Source organism: Scardinius erythrophthalmus (assembly GCF_964197995.2).
Source record: "Scardinius erythrophthalmus genome assembly, chromosome: 11".
Classification (NCBI taxonomy): Eukaryota; Metazoa; Chordata; class Actinopteri; order Cypriniformes; family Leuciscidae; genus Scardinius; species Scardinius erythrophthalmus.
This window is the reverse complement of record NC_138231.1, coordinates 17,974,820-17,990,750: the sequence shown is the minus strand read 5'-3', so window position 1 is coordinate 17,990,750 and position 15,931 is coordinate 17,974,820. Positions and strand designations below refer to the sequence as shown.

Genomic DNA, 15,931 nt, shown 5'->3' with positions numbered 1-15,931 from the left:
CTCGCAGCTATATTTATTATTATTTTTTTTCTACTTCTCGGGCACTTTTGGGGGGTTTAACATGCTCAAAAACTCTTGAAACTTTGCACACATGTCAGAACCCGCGGCCATCAGGGCCAGGCTGAAGCTGGTACCCGGGCGTGGCAGGGGGGCTCAACAGCGCCCCCTTGAATGGGGTCCGAAAACTTGGTCCATATATCAAACACGCTTGCATGAATTAATATGAAACTCACTACACATATAGATCTCATTGGGCCGAACAACTTTCGCACTCTTAAGTTATACGTCAGCCCAACAGGAAGTCAGCTATTATGGGTTGTTTGAAAAACGCATCCTCTGGAATGTGAAATACTCCTCCTAGAGAATTCATCCGTTCGCCATCAAACTCGATCAGCATGAAGTCAAGACATTGAGGATGCTAAATTGCGGACTGATTTTTGATATCTCGAACGGTTTGGCCGTGGCGAGGAAACAAATTTATGGCGAGAAAAGAGAAACAGGAAGTGTGTTATAACTTCTGCATACATTAACTGATCTTGATAAAACTTTAGCAGTGTGTTCGTTTTCAGAGGCCGATCACATTGATGGGACTATTGTGAGTCAAAGTTATAGCGCCACCAACTGGCAGCAGGAAGTGTGTCACTTTCAAAATTCTTTGAAGTCACCCTTTTATGTTTACCCGATTTGCTTAAAACTTTGTGTATAATGTAGACACAAGGCAGATGTAGACCTGTTATAGGTTTATTGATATCTTAGATACTGTTGCCGTGGCAACGCATCAAACTTTAATATTCTTTTCGGATGCATTTGAGACTCTTAGCATGCTTGAAATTGGATGAAACTCGACAGATACATCACATTTATTAGCCAGTAGACGTGAAAAGTTTCAGAAACAGGCGTGGCAGGGGGGCTCAACAGCGCCCCCTTGAACGGGGGTCTGAAATCTTGGTCCATATATCAAACACGCTTGCATGAATTAATATGAAACTCGGTACACATATAGATCTCATCGGGCCGGACAACTTTCCCTCCGTCAAGTTTCACGCCGGCCCAACAGGAAGTCGGCTATTATGGGTTGTTTGGAAAACGCTTGCTGTGGAATGTGAAATACTCCTCCTAGAGAATTCATCCCATCCCCACCAAACTCGGTGTGCATGGAGTCAAGACATTGAGGATGCTAAATTGCAGACGGATTTTTGATATCTCGAACGGTTTGGCCGTGGCGAGGAAACAAATTTATGGCGAGAAAAGAGAGACACGAAGTGTTATAACTTCTGCATACATTAACTGATCTTGATGAAACTTCAGCAGTGTATTCGTGGTAAGAGGCCGGTCAGATGGATGCAACTATTGTGAGTCAAAGTTATAGCGCCACCAACTGGCAACAGGAAGTGTGTCACTTTCAACATGCTTTTGACAAAAGTGGGGGGGGTTAGTTTTACCAACAGTTACAAACATCAGAATATATATTGGTCTCACCGAACCGGACAACTTTCTAATTTACAGTCATTAGCTAAGAGCAAAAGGAAGTCAGATATTTTGGTTTGAATGTGGATTTTTTGGATATTTCAGACTCTGAGTTTTTAGTTACTCCTCCTAAGTGGCTTATTTTATTCACACCAAACTTTTTCAAAATGATGAAAATACATTAAAGATGCTAAATTGTGAACAGATATTAAACATCTCAAACAGTTTTGCTATAGTGAGGGATTAAAGTAATGTACAAAAATGAAACACTAAAAGCCTCATCTTCTAAAAATGTAATTATACACCATTTATTTCAATATAAAAGTATACAAATATCACAACCAAACCCATTTTATTCTTTTTTTTTTCAATTTAATAATTATTTATAAGTTTAAAAATAGTAATTGTACTATTTAGTCCCATAAAAGTCAAGTAGGGTTATACTGCCCTCTTGTGTTCAAAATCAGGTAGGCCTATACTATATACTAGGTTTGTGACGGTGAGAATATTCTACCACCGGTTAATCGACGTGACACCGCTGTGGGCTTTTGAATCGCCAACTTAAAAACGAAAGTAAAATATGTTCGTCCGCACTGACATTGATAGTGGTTGAGCGGGCATTTCAAATGAATTCCTATTGAAGTAGGAATTAACTGAAAAACGTTCACTCTGTTCTGCTCGTTCCTCGTCGTGGATGCGCACCATTATGAATGCCCGTGCAGCCATGAGCATTTTAGTTTAATTTTAAAATTAGCGCCTTTCGGGGGGTGGATTGCTTGAAATTATTTTACAAAAGCACAATGTTGTGTTTTATTGCGACTGTACACAAATATAAGTTAACACTTTGCAGTTTGAATGTCGTCCTGTATAATGACAAAGTATGTTTTTATGTGTCCACTGTTCCATCGCGCCCACGCCACACACACACACACACACACGCACACATACACACACACGGTTTACTATCTTTGTGGGGACTCTCCATAGACTTAATGGTTTTTATACTTTACAAACTGTATATTCTATCTCCTCACACTAACCCTACCCCTAAACCTACCCATCACAGAAAACTTTCTGCATTTTTACATTTCCAACAAAACTCATTCTGTATGATTTATAAGCTTGTTTACCCATGGGGACCTCTATTTAGGTCCCCACTGTGACACGAGTCCCCATGAGTCTGTGTGCATTCAGGTTGAAGTCTCCGCCGGGATAGTAAAACATGAACACATACACACACACACACACACACACACACATTCCAGCATTGCAATCTTGACATCGCAGCCTGATCATTATAGCCTTAATAAAATATAATAATAAAATAGTCAACCTAACATATAAAAATTACACTGCTCTAAATAGTCAGTAGTACAATTCGTACATTCACAGTAAGCACCGCTCCACTGTGATGTTTCCAAGCACATTTTTGCGCATGTGAAGAGGATGATTTTTTCCATCAATATTGGAACATGAGTGAAGAACAAAGCCTATAATAAAGAATAGTTTAGCATCCAAATACATGGCAAATGTTGAAACATTTTTATTCTAATGAGAGGGTTACGTGAACCCAACACTGCTTACTTTCATTTTTATTTTTACATTAAATTTAAAGGATTTGTTGTGGAATATTTTGAGTGTATCATAAAATCAGAATAAGGTAAATCAAGTAATATTTTCTGTCTTTTATATGTTTATATATGTGTGTATATATATATATAGATATATATATATATAGATATATATATATATAGATATATATATAGATATATATATATATATATATATATATATATATATATATATATATATATATATATATATATACATACTGTATATACTGTATATATGTATATATATATAGATCGCTGTATATCGCTGTACAGTATATGTATATTACTGTATATATATACTGTATATATATATATATATATATATATAGTAATCGCTGCTCGCAGCTATATTTATTATTATTATTATTATTTTGTCAACCTTTCGGGCACTTTTGGGGCCCTTAACATGCTCGAAAACTCTTGAAATTTTGCACACAGGTCAGAACCCGCGGCCATCAGGGCCGGGCTGAAGCTGGTACCTGGGCGTGGCAGGGGGCCTCGACAGCGCCCCCTGGAACGGGATCCGAACACTTGTCCATAAATCAGACACGCTTGCATGTAATAATATGAAACTCGGTACACATATAGACCTCATAGGGCCGAACAACTTTCGTGCTCTAAGTTTTACGCCAGCCCAACAGGAAGTCAGCTATTATAGGTTGTTTGGAAACGCATGCTGTGGAATTTGATGTACTCCTCCTAGGAAATTCATCCATTCGCCTCCAAACTCGGTCGGCATGAAGTCAAGACATTGAGGATGCTAAATTGCGGACGGATTTTTGATATCTCGAACGGTTTGGCCGTGGCAAGGAAACGAATTTATGGCGAATAATTCAAACAGGAAGTGTGTTATAACTTCTGCATACATTAACTGATCTTGATGAAACTTCAGCAGTGTGTTCGTGGTAAAAGGCCGATCAGATGGATGTAACTATTGTGAGTCAAAGTTATAGCGCCACCAACTGGCAGCAGAAAGTTTGTCAGTTTCAAAATGCTTTGAAATCACCCTCTTAGTTTTACCCGATTTGCTTCAAACTTTATGTGTATAATGTAGACACACGGCAGATGTAGACCTGTGAAAGGATTATTGATATCTTAGATACTGTTGCCGTGGCAACGTATCAAACTTTAGTATTTTTTTCAGATGCTTTTGAGACTCTTAGCATGCTTGAAATTGGATGAAACTCGACAGACACATCACACTTATTAGCCAGTAGACATGTGAAAAGTTTCAGAAACGGGCGTGGCAGGGGGGCTCAACAGCGCCCCCTTGAACGGGGTCCAAAAACTTGGTCCATATATCAAACACGCTTGCATGAATTAATATGAAACTCGGTACACATATAGATCTCATCAGGCCGAACAACTTTCCCCTGGTCAAGTTTTACGCCAGCCCAACAGGAAGTCGGCTATTATGGGTTGTTTGGAAAACGCTTGCTGTGGAATGTGAAATACTCCTCCTAGAAAATTCACCGTGTCCTCTCCAAACTCGGTGTGCATGTAGTCAAGACTTTGAGGATGCTAAATTGCGGACGGATTTTTGATATCTCGAACGGTTTGGCCGTGGCGAGGAATCGAATTTATGGCGAGAAAAGAGAAACACGAAGTGGAATAACTTCTGCATACATTAACTGATCTTGATGAAACTTCAGCAGTGTGTTCGTGGTAAGAGGCCGATCAGATGGATGTAACTATTGTGAGTCAAAGTTATAGCGCCACCAACTGGCAGCAGGAAGTGTGTCACTTTCAACATGCTTTTGACAAAAGTGGGGGGGTTAGTTTTAACTACAGTAAAAAAAAAATAGTACGTATATTGTTCTCATCAAGCCGGACAACTTTCTAATTTACATTCATTAGCTCCAGCCATCAGGAAGTCAGATATTTTGGTCTGAATGTGGATTTTTTTGGTAAATTCGGTAAATTATTGCCCCCACATTTTGCCCCGGCTCTAGGTTTCACGTACAGATATGAAATTTGGTACATACATGTAATGACCCAATACCTACAAAAAAGTCTCTTGGAGCATAGCCCTAAACACAACAGGAAGTCAGCTATTTTGAACTTCCTCCTAGATTTTGTGCATTTTTCCTAATTTCCTGATGTTGTACTTTAACGAACTCCTCCTACAGTTTTGATCTGATCCTCTTCAAATTTGGTGAGTGTAATCTTAAGGCCTTTGCGACGTTAAATTGCGAAGATCTTGAGTTTTCGTCGAAGGGTGTGCCCTCGGCGGCCTGACAAATGTTCGGGGCAAAATGTAGGGGCAATAATTAAGCCATTTTGCCCCACCCAATTTTGAAAACCACATCACACGTAAATTTTCACCACTTCTGAAGCGTGTGCAAAGTGTGCAAAAGGCCCTCTAAAAAGCGATTCACTTTGGAGAAGTATAATAATAATAAACGGAGCAAAAACAATAGGGTCCTCTCACCATCGGTGCTCAGGCCCTAAATATAGCTGCGAGCAGCGATTGCGGGCCCAAGCCGGTGGCACCGCCACCCTGGTGCCTTTAGTTACACTTTTGTGATTCTTGGAAAAACTAAGTCCCCATTTTTGACTAAAGGTGGCGCTACTGAGCCCCTCACCACGCCCATTTCTGAAACTTTGCACATGTCTACTGGATAATAAATGTGATGTGTCTGTCGAGTTTCATGCATTTTCAAGCATGTGAAGAGTCTCAAAAGCATCCAAAAAGAATATTGAAGTTTGATGCGTTGCCACGGCAACAGTATCTAAGATATCAATAATCCTTTCACAGGTCTACATCTGCCGTGTGTCTACATTATACACATAAAGTTTGAAGCAAATCGGGTAAAAATAAGAGTGTGATTTCAAAGCATTTTGAAAGTGACACTTCCTGCTGCCAGTTGGTGGCGCTATAACTTTGACTCACAATAGTCACATCCTTGTGTTCGGCCTCTTACAATGAATACACTGCTGAAGTTTCATCAAGATCAGTTAATGTATGCAGAAGTTATAATACACTTCCTGTGTACCTTATTTGCCATAAATTTGTTTCCTCGCCACGGCCAAACCGTTCGAGATATCAAAAATCCGTCCGCAGTTTAGCATCCTCAATGTCTTGACTTCATGCTGACCGAGTTTGGAGGCGAATTGATGAATTTCCTAGGAGGAGTACATTTCGTTCTAATGAGTCGATCATGATTAAGACAGATGCTTATGGATTGATCATTCAATCTTTGAGTCAACCGATTCGTTAAAAATGCTGAATCGTTCAGTTATGAGAAAACACGTGGTTCGTGATGGTTCTGCTGTGATCTTTGTTTAACTATTTTCGCTGCTGAAACAGAACAAACACAGTCAATATTGCATCTAAAATGTAAGTGACTTAATTGGAACTGTTTATTAACCTGTTGTATGAAATCAATGTCACAGTTTCAACTGTGATTGTATTCAGGAAATGACACTCGTCAAGTGAGGTTGCTCCACTGTATCATATGTTATAAAATATATAAAACCTCCATATTTGTCATTTTTATAGTCAGCAGGCCTATGTTGTTAACTGATTATTTTTAAAATAAAATCTCAAACGGTTTTGCTATTGTGTTGTTTAAAAGCATCATTCTTTCCAACGTGTGTGTGATTTGTGTGTGCAACATTATCAGTTTCAGTGTGGACGTCTGTATTTTTCTTTCACTTTTATATTAGCGATTTAAAAGCACCCGCTCGTGTCACACGTCGATTAACCGGTGGGAAAATATCCTCAGGCACATACCTAATAAATGTATATTTAAATACAATATTGGCCTACCTGGTAAAAAGTTTTATATACTATTTTGATGTCCTTTTGGACACAAGAGGGCAGTATAGCCCTATGTTTGCTTTTTTGTTTAACCAAATAGCACTAAATAGCCTGTTTTTAACATTTTCATTCTTCTTGAATGGCAAAAACAGAATAAAATGGGTTTAGTTGTGATATTTGTATACTTTTATATAGAAATAAATGGTATATAATTACATTTTTAGAAGATTTGAGACTTTTAGTGTTTCCTTTTTGGACATTACTTTAATCCCTCGCCATAGCAAAACCGTTTGAGATATTTATTATCTATTCACAATTTAGCATATTTAAAGGTGCATTGCGCAAGTCTCTGAGTTTTTGCAGAACTATGCCCCCTCTGGCGACAAGCGAAACTGCAACACTGCAACTGAACGCGCATGACGTCACGCCCAGTCTCAAATTCCGGCCCGAATCCCTCTTATTTATTTTACTGTACAGGATTATAGAGGCAATCGCAGTCATCAGAGAAGGGCTCATTCAGCCCATCAGGCAATTGCTTAAGCATGTATGGGTTAGAAAAACGGGTATTTTTAACATGAAATTTTGCGCAATGCACCTTTAATGTATTTTCATCATGTTGAAAAAGTTTGGTGGGAATAAAATAAATAGTTTAAGAGGAGTGGCTAAAAATTCAGAGGCTGATTTTGCAAAAAAAATCCACATTCAGACCAAAATATCTGACTTCCTGATGGCCGGAGCTAATGAATGTAAATTAGAAAGTTGTCCGGCTTGATGAGTACAATATACAAACAAATTTTTTTTTTACTGTATTTAAAACTAACCCCCCCACTTTTGTCAAAAGCATGTTGAAAGTGACACACTTCCTGCTGCCAGTTGGTGGCACTATAACTTTGACTCACAATAGTTACATCCATATGATCGGCCTCTTACCACGAACACACTGCTGAAGTTTCATCAAGATCAGTTAATCTATGCAGAAGTTATATCACTTCGCGTTTCTCTTTTCTCGCCATAAATTCGTGTCCTCGCCACGGCCAAACCGTTCGAGATATCAAAAATCCGTCCGCAATTTAGCATCCTCAATGTCTTGACTTCATGCACACCGAGTTTGATGGGGATTGAATTAATTCTCTAGGAGGAGTGTTTCAAATTCCACAGCAAGCGTTCTTCAAATAACCCATAATAGCCGACTTCCTGTTGGGCGGAGCTAATAACTTAGAGTGCGGAAGTTGTTCGGCCCGATGAGAACTATATGTGTACCGAGTTTCATATTATTACATGCAAGCTAGTTTGATATATGGACCAAGTTTTCAGACCCTGTTCAAGGGGGCGCTGTTGAGCCCCCCTGCCACGCCCGGGTACCAGCATCAGCCCGACCCTGATGACCATGGGTTCTGAACTGTGTGAAAAGTTTCAAGAGTTTTTGAGCACGTTAAGGGCCCCAAAAGCCCCTGAAACCTTGAAAAACAAATATTAAATGGAATAGACACCCCCCCCCCCCCACAGACACACACAGACACACAGAGAGAGAGTGAAAATTCTCCAGAAAATCCACATTCAAACCAAAATATCTGACTTCCTGTTGGCCTGAGCTAATGACTGTAAATTAGAAAGTTGTCCGGCTTGATGAGAACAATATACGTACCAAGTTTTGTGATTCTAGGAAAAACTAAGCCCCCATTTTTGACTAAAGGTGGCGCTACTGAGCCATTCCACCATGCCCGTTTCTGAAACTTTGCACATGTCTACTGGATAATAAATGTGATGTGTCTGTCGAGTTTCATGCATTTTCAAGCATGTGAAGAGTCTCAAAAGCATCCGAAAAGAATATTGAAGTTTGATGCGTTGCCACGGCAACAGTGTCTAAGATATCAATAATCCTTTCACAGGTCTACATGTGCCGTGTGTCTACATTATACACCTAAAGTTTGAAGCAATTCGGGTTAAAATAAGAGGGTGATTTCAAAGCATTTTGAAAGTGACACACTTCCTGTTGCCAGTTGGTGGCGCTATAACTTTGACTCACAAAGGTCACATCCATGTGTTCGGCCTCTTACAACGAACACACTGCTGAAGTTTCATCAAGATTAGTTAATGTATGCAGAAGTTATAACACACTTCCTGTTTCCATTATTCACCATAAATTCGTTTCCTCGCCACGGCCAAACCGATCGAGATATCGCCGATCGCCCTTTCAGGGCTTGGGCCCTAATTAAAGCTGCAAGCAGCGATGAAAAGGGCCCTCGCACCCGTGCCACCGCCACCCGGCGCCTTTAGGAAAGGCCTTAAGATTACACTCACCAAATTTGAAGAGGATCAGATCAAAACTGTAGGAGGAGTTTGTTAAAGTACAACATCAGGAAATGGCAAAAACTGCACAAAATCTGAGAGGAAGTTCAAAATAGCTGACTTCCTGTTGTGTTTAGGGCTGCGCTCCAAGAGACTTTTTTGTAGGTATTGGGTCATTATATGTGTGTACCAAATTTCATACCTGTACGTGAAACGTAGAGCCGGGGCAAAATGTAGGGGCAATAATTAAGCCATTTTGCCCCACCCAATTTTGAAAACCACATCACATGTACATTTTCACCACTTCTGAAGCGTGTGCAAAGTTTCATTATTTTTCGAGCACGTTTTGTATTTGCCACACTTTCTGCTACCAGCAGGTGGCGCTATTGCTATAACCAAATATGAGCATGGTCATGTGTTCAGGACAGGACTCTTATCAAACATGTGAAGTTTGGGGCAGATTGGACATTGAATGCCTGAGTTACTGCAGGCTGTCTGTGGTTGCCTAGCAACATCGGAACTGCAAGCAATATTGACAGAGAACTTATCTGATCATGCATATATCACCAGAAGGCCGAAATTGGGTGAACATTTGTCAGGCCGCCGAGGGCACACCCTTCGACGAAAACTCAAGATCTTCGCAATTTAACGTCGCAAAGGCCTTAAGATTACACTCACCAAATTTGAAGAGGATCAGATCAAAACTGTAGGAGGAGTTTGTTAAAGTACAACATCAGGAAATTAGGAAAAATGCACAAAATCTAGGAGGAAGTTAAAAATAGCTGACTTCCTGTTGTGTTTAGGGCTATGCTCCAAGATACTTTTTTGTAGGTATTGGGTCATTACATGTATGTACCAAATTTCATATTTGTACGTGAAACCTAGAGCCGGGGCAAAATGTGGGGGCAATAATTTACCGAATTTGCCCCCCCCCCCCAATTTTGAAAATTTAGAGTTTTCGAGCATGTTAAGGCCCTCTAAAAAGCGATTCACTTTGGAGAAGAATAATAATAATAAACGGAGCAAAAACAATAGGGTCCTCTCACCATCGGTGCTCGGGCCCTAATAAACGGAGCAAAAACAATAGGGTCCTCACCATCGGTGCTCGGGCCCTAATAAACGGAGCAAAAACAATAGGGTCCTCTCACCATCGGTGCTCAAACTCATGAAACTTTGCACACGCTTCAGAAGTGGTGAAAATTTACGTGTGATATGGTTTTCAAAATAGGGGGGGGGGGGGGCAAATTCGGTAAATGTATGTACCAAATTTCATACCTGTACGTGAAACGTAGAGCCGGGGCAAAATGTAGGGGCAATAATTAAGCCATTTTGCCCCACCCATTTTTTTGTAAATGTACAATTCAGAAGATCTAACCAAAGATTTGCCAAAGTTGCAAGGTTTGTGGAATTAAATGTTTATTAGATATTCAAAAATGTATTGTTTAAATTAAATAGATGCGTATTTGCAGACAATGAGGAATTATAGCATTTGCCTTTCTTTTACTATTACTTTTTTTCATACCGTTCACTCTCACGGTTCTGCCTAGTATTCTGTCTTAATTTTTTAGACAGAACTGTGTTCTGTCTGTGTCAAAATAAACCACTTCCTACACTTGTCGTTGAAAAGGAAACACTTATCCCAAAATGCAGAATATCGGCCAATACATTGGTTGATCAATAGTCCGGACCATCTTTGCACCTGTATATAGCAGTGACCACTTTCACCCAATGCTTCTTGTGCTATCATGTATTTTTTGCTTGTTAGGAAAAGCAACGTGGCAAAATCAGACTCTGTTGGATTCGACTGTAAGCCTTAGTTGAGTCTTTCTGGAGTTGTGCTATTTGTGTGGTGAACTCATGAGCATGCTTTGTTGTTTCCAGATCAGATTGGTAGAAACCCTGGTCTCCAGGCCATCTGGGATGATGAGAAACAGCGACGACGGGAGAAAAGTGAAAGCTCTCATATTGAAATGCCTGAATCACAAGGTGAGAAAAGCTCTTGAGTGTAAAGAGCATTATTTTTGTGCAGCACCACTATTAATATTAATTTACCATGCTGCCCAACTCTGTTTCAATGGTTACTGTTTCAGATCGAGGCTTTGTAGAGTTTGCAGAGAGTGAAAGAATCTTCATGAAGAGGTTTAAGGAAATTCTCAGGGAAAATGCATTTGACGTGTGAGTGAAGTTTATCATAACTTTTTAACAAATGTTTTTCTTTCGAGTCTTGAGGGACAAAAGAGATTTCAGTGAGATGTTTTAATCACTACCCAGTCTCCTGACAGCCGTGTAGAAATCTTTCAGAAGAATGGGAGAAGGATGCTGGAAGAATTGAATTGCGTAAGAGTGCGTAGGTAGAGAGTTGATGTTGATTTTACTTGTTTTGTAGGACTCAGAGTGGGTCTGAAGTTGATTCTTTTCCTGAGCTCTCACTCTATCCTGCTGTGCTAAGCCCAGATGACTTGCCTTTCACACCTGCCAGCCAAGTGGATGTGCATCAAGATGCTATCAAAGGTGAGATGCACAGTCTTGAGAAAGATAACATACAGATTTTGTGTTCAAACTTATTAGTGGTGCTTACGAAGCAAAACATCACTTTTATTATCTCACATGCTTATTAGCGTGCATCACTGTTATATCAAATGCTTAATAGTAGCGGTGCTTGGGAAGCAAAGCTTTTAAAGGAGTCATAACCTAGTATTACCTTGGATACCCACGCTCTATTATAGTCTTTCAGGCCCTTCTAAAAAAGAAAAGTGGAAAAAAAATAAACACAGAGCTCCTCTGACCCTTATTTCTGAAGGCATTATTGTCTCGCGAGATCTGATGCGATATTTTGGCTGTTGTGGACAGTCATTTTAATAATGCAAATGAGGGGCGCGTTGATTGGTGGCAGGAAGGAGGGGGGTTGACACCGCAGGTAACGCTTTAGCATATCATTCCAAAATGATATCATGGCGCAAGTTGTGAATGAACCCGACCTGGCCGCGACCGGCTTCCCGGCCAGTGTATAAGCGTTAGGCAATCAATATACAATAGCCCAGGGGTCGGCAACCCGCGGCTCTAGAGCCGCATGCGGCTCTTAAGCGCCGCCCTAGTGGCTCCCTGGAGCTTTTTTAAAAAATATGAAAATGGAAAAAATATTTCTTGTTTTAATATAATTTCGGTAGGAGGAAAAACATGACAAACATTCTTAACCCTTTCGCACGTACGATCACATCGGTCGGTGTGATTAGAACGGTCAGTGCATGACGTGATCAACTGCTAAATTCAAATGTGCTCTCACGCGTTGGCTGGCGCTGAGCCAGAGACAGGCGCGCTCGGCTCAGAGCTGTCATATCATATATCACAACTTTTCAGTGTTTTCAACCACATAATGTTTATTTTAGGTTTCAGACATATAAATACAAAAAAAAAAAAATACATTTAGAGTTTGTAAAATACACACTGATGTTAAAGGAAGAGGCAATAATAATCCTTTTCCATTATAATTAGACACGTTTTATTCATATCAGATACACATTGTGTAAGTAACTTTAAAGTTTACTCTATTCTTCTTCCAGTTCACCAGCCACTTACTTTTATGTATTTCGGGAGAAGTGGATGAATTCACATGTTGTAAATCCAACAGATCCGATTCTCTGAACTGCGTCTGCGGCACAAACTAAGATGGCGGCGCCCATCGCGCATACAGCTCAACTAACGCGATCGTTATAAAGGTGTTTAAACAACAAAACACTTCCAATTGCATATATTTGACAATCGGAATATCAGATATTTCATGCCATATCTAACAAATTTGTGAATATTTTGAATAAAAAAGGAAAAATGACAAAAGCAGATCATCATTCATTCAGCTCTGTTGCTGCTGCGGTGTGTCACGTGACACGCAATGACGCGTCACCATGGAAACCATAAAGTGACACATTCTAAATAACGGTCGCCTTGAAAAACTCACGGGTCAGTCAGAACATTTTAAACTTACGTGTGAAAGGGTTAAAGTTTTTCAACGTTGTAAACATAATACACGAATAAATAAATCGAAACATAATACATTAAAATTATAATGGAAGTTAAACTTAAAGCACGATCGTACAGCAGAGTAGTCACGTGGTGCGTCATTCTCTCCAGGATTCGCTGCAGGGAAAATAAACATAATCATGAACGCTCACTATGTATTTGTAGCCTACTTATCATTTTGATACTAGGGGGCTAATAACGCTAATATAGACACTTGCAGCATGTGTTGCCTTCATTATAAGGCTTATAAGGCTTTTAATTTTTTGCGGCTCCATACAGATTTTTTTTTTTTTTTTTTTGTCCAATATGGCTCTTTCAACATTTTGGGTTGCCGACCCCTGCAATAGCCGAATTCATGATGATCTCAGTCATTTGTTGTTTGCAAAGTAGCAGCCATTCCCCATGTTTACCTCGAAGCTAATACTCCCGCTAGCATACAATAGCCGCATTAGCAGTTAGCTGCTGTTTGTTACACACAGTAGAGCAATAAAAACACAGTCTTACCGTTTCAATTGCAGGCAAGTCTCTGATTGTTGGAATGGCCCCTTTTTCCCGAGCTTCGACGCCAACTTCGCCTGATATTGCCTCAAATTTGTGAAGGATTCCGGCGTAAAATGTTTAGCACAGACACCTAACGTTAACGTTAAGCCAGTGGGAAGGGTTGTAGGAACCATGTCATTAAAAATGAATTTAATCCACTGGTCCCTGATAGCTAGGTCCGTTCTTGGGAGAGAAAACACATTTACATGTTGATTCTGGCAGTCAACAACAGAGCAACTCACGTGTGCACTATGTTTCTGCATCTTTCTCGACTGAACTGAATATGAGGGGGAGAGGGGCGCCAGGGCGCGCTTCCTGCGGCATAGGTCTGCGGTGTCCATATAGGGTATATCCTGCCCCGTCATGACGTCAAGTTGGGGCTGAAATTAAAATCTCGTATTTGAGTGCGCGTGCACGCGCGCTGGTTTACGAACCCAGGGGTAAACAAACGCTTCACTTTTAAATATCGGCTTCCCGGCCAGTGTATAATCGTTAGGCAATCATAACATACATTGATTCTCGTGGAAAAGTGAAAATTACAGGTTATGACTCCTTTAAAGATGTGTTCTAAGATGGTTGTAATAAAAAATAAAAATTATATCAAAATGGATAAATCATGTGATTGATTGCCCATTGCTTTTGACTGATTCATTTAAATGATTCATGAGTTGAACGGCATGCTGCACTATTATGAGTTTGGTTTCTTTTATGGTTTTTGCATGCAATGAATCAGCGTTTGGTTTCTTTTATGGTTTTTGCGTGCAATGAATCAGCAAGGCTTATGCCAACGCAAGACAACAGAGCTCTGATGATTCAGTGCAGGAAACACTGGCACACTGTATATGAGAAATTATCATGTAACACTGGATGCATGAAAATTGCTTCAAATTAAACCCTTTTACCCTTTCATTGTCACTAGACAATGCAGCTTCATGCTGATGAAAGAAAACTGCAAAAACAAAGAGACTGTACACAGTGAAAATTTGTGGTTTGGGAAGCTTTCTCTATGACTGTTTCACTTTTTGACAATATCTGATGAAATGTCTATATTTTTTTTCCTTTTCACCATATAGATACAAAAAGGCATGGTGGGAAAGATGCTGAAGTGGCAGTTGTTGATGAAGAGGCCATTTTAAGTTTGTTGGAAAACAGTCAGACCTTCCTCCCTCTCTCTCAGAGAACCAACCAATCAGCAATACTTGGTACCAAGACTATCATAACAAATATAATATCTGATTCCACAAGCAGTGTTGTCACACTGCAACTTTTTTTCTTAATCAGTATTTTAAATAAATCAATACATAAGTTCATCAAAATATATTTAAAAGATAATTTGTAATTGAGCAAGATAATACAATTGCTGTATTCAGAGATCATTTTAATATTTTATTTTTGTCTGAAGTTTGTATTACTTATCCCATTTACTTTTGGTTTATGCATAAAACAATAGATTGGCATTTCAATTATTTTTTTTAATAGATTTTTTAATTCTTTATTTGCATCTCTTTATATTTACATTCATTTCAGTTTTGCATGTGTACACATATGCATAATGCATCTGCTCTTATACATGTTCTTATTATATTTTTAAATTTACATTTACATATTCAACAATGTTTTTTTTTAACAGACAGCAATCAAGACCAGGCCATGGTTGATCTGCTAGAAGCATTGGCAGATGATGGATTTAGAACCGACAGGTCCCAGCAGCTGTCTGCTAGCTGCGGCTATAACAGTGATGATGAGGAAGCTGGGCCTGAGCTGGAGAAAAATGAGTCAGAGCTCAGTAAAATCATGTCACAAAGATGGGATAGTGACATGCCAGAACCCTCTGCCAGGAAAAGGTCACCAAATTTCACTTTTGTAATTGTCTGCTTTTAATTTTAATTTGCATTTAAATGATTAGGCAGATTCATTTGATCAGGAAACTCAATTTATTGAACCCTTTTTAACAGGCATTCAGAATAGGCCTCGTATAGCAAAACTGGCTGGTCCACAGCAGACAGATGATAGTGCGTGTGTGAGTTATGACTGTGCATTATTTAATTAATGTTGTTTAATCATAATCTGTGTTGTCTCCCTGCACAGATTATGCATGAAAGAAGCAAATGAAAGCTCCAGCGAAGAGCAGCAAGCCTCATCAGATGAAGAGGTGTATTGGAATGGAAACAGTGCTCTTCTTACTGACTTGTCCATTCCACAGTTGGATGGAGCTGCAGATGAGAATAGTGGTAAGCTCAAT

General features: G+C 39.6%; 1 protein-coding gene across 3 annotated transcripts in view; it reads left to right on the top strand.

Moving 5' to 3' along the window:
* The window catches only part of rev3l (REV3 like, DNA directed polymerase zeta catalytic subunit), a 258,594-nt gene that overhangs the window by 142,267 nt on the left and 100,396 nt on the right, over positions 1 to 15,931 (top strand). For all 3 annotated transcript variants that reach the window (XM_081379520.1, XM_081379521.1, XM_081379522.1), the window contains 6 exons: positions 11,014 to 11,118; positions 11,223 to 11,307; positions 11,519 to 11,643; positions 14,763 to 14,891; positions 15,320 to 15,533; positions 15,778 to 15,920. In XM_081379520.1, the coding sequence (XP_081235646.1) occupies positions 11,014 to 11,118; positions 11,223 to 11,307; positions 11,519 to 11,643; positions 14,763 to 14,891; positions 15,320 to 15,533; positions 15,778 to 15,920 (801 nt within the window). The remainder of the gene's footprint in view (positions 1 to 11,013; positions 11,119 to 11,222; positions 11,308 to 11,518; positions 11,644 to 14,762; positions 14,892 to 15,319; positions 15,534 to 15,777; positions 15,921 to 15,931) is intronic.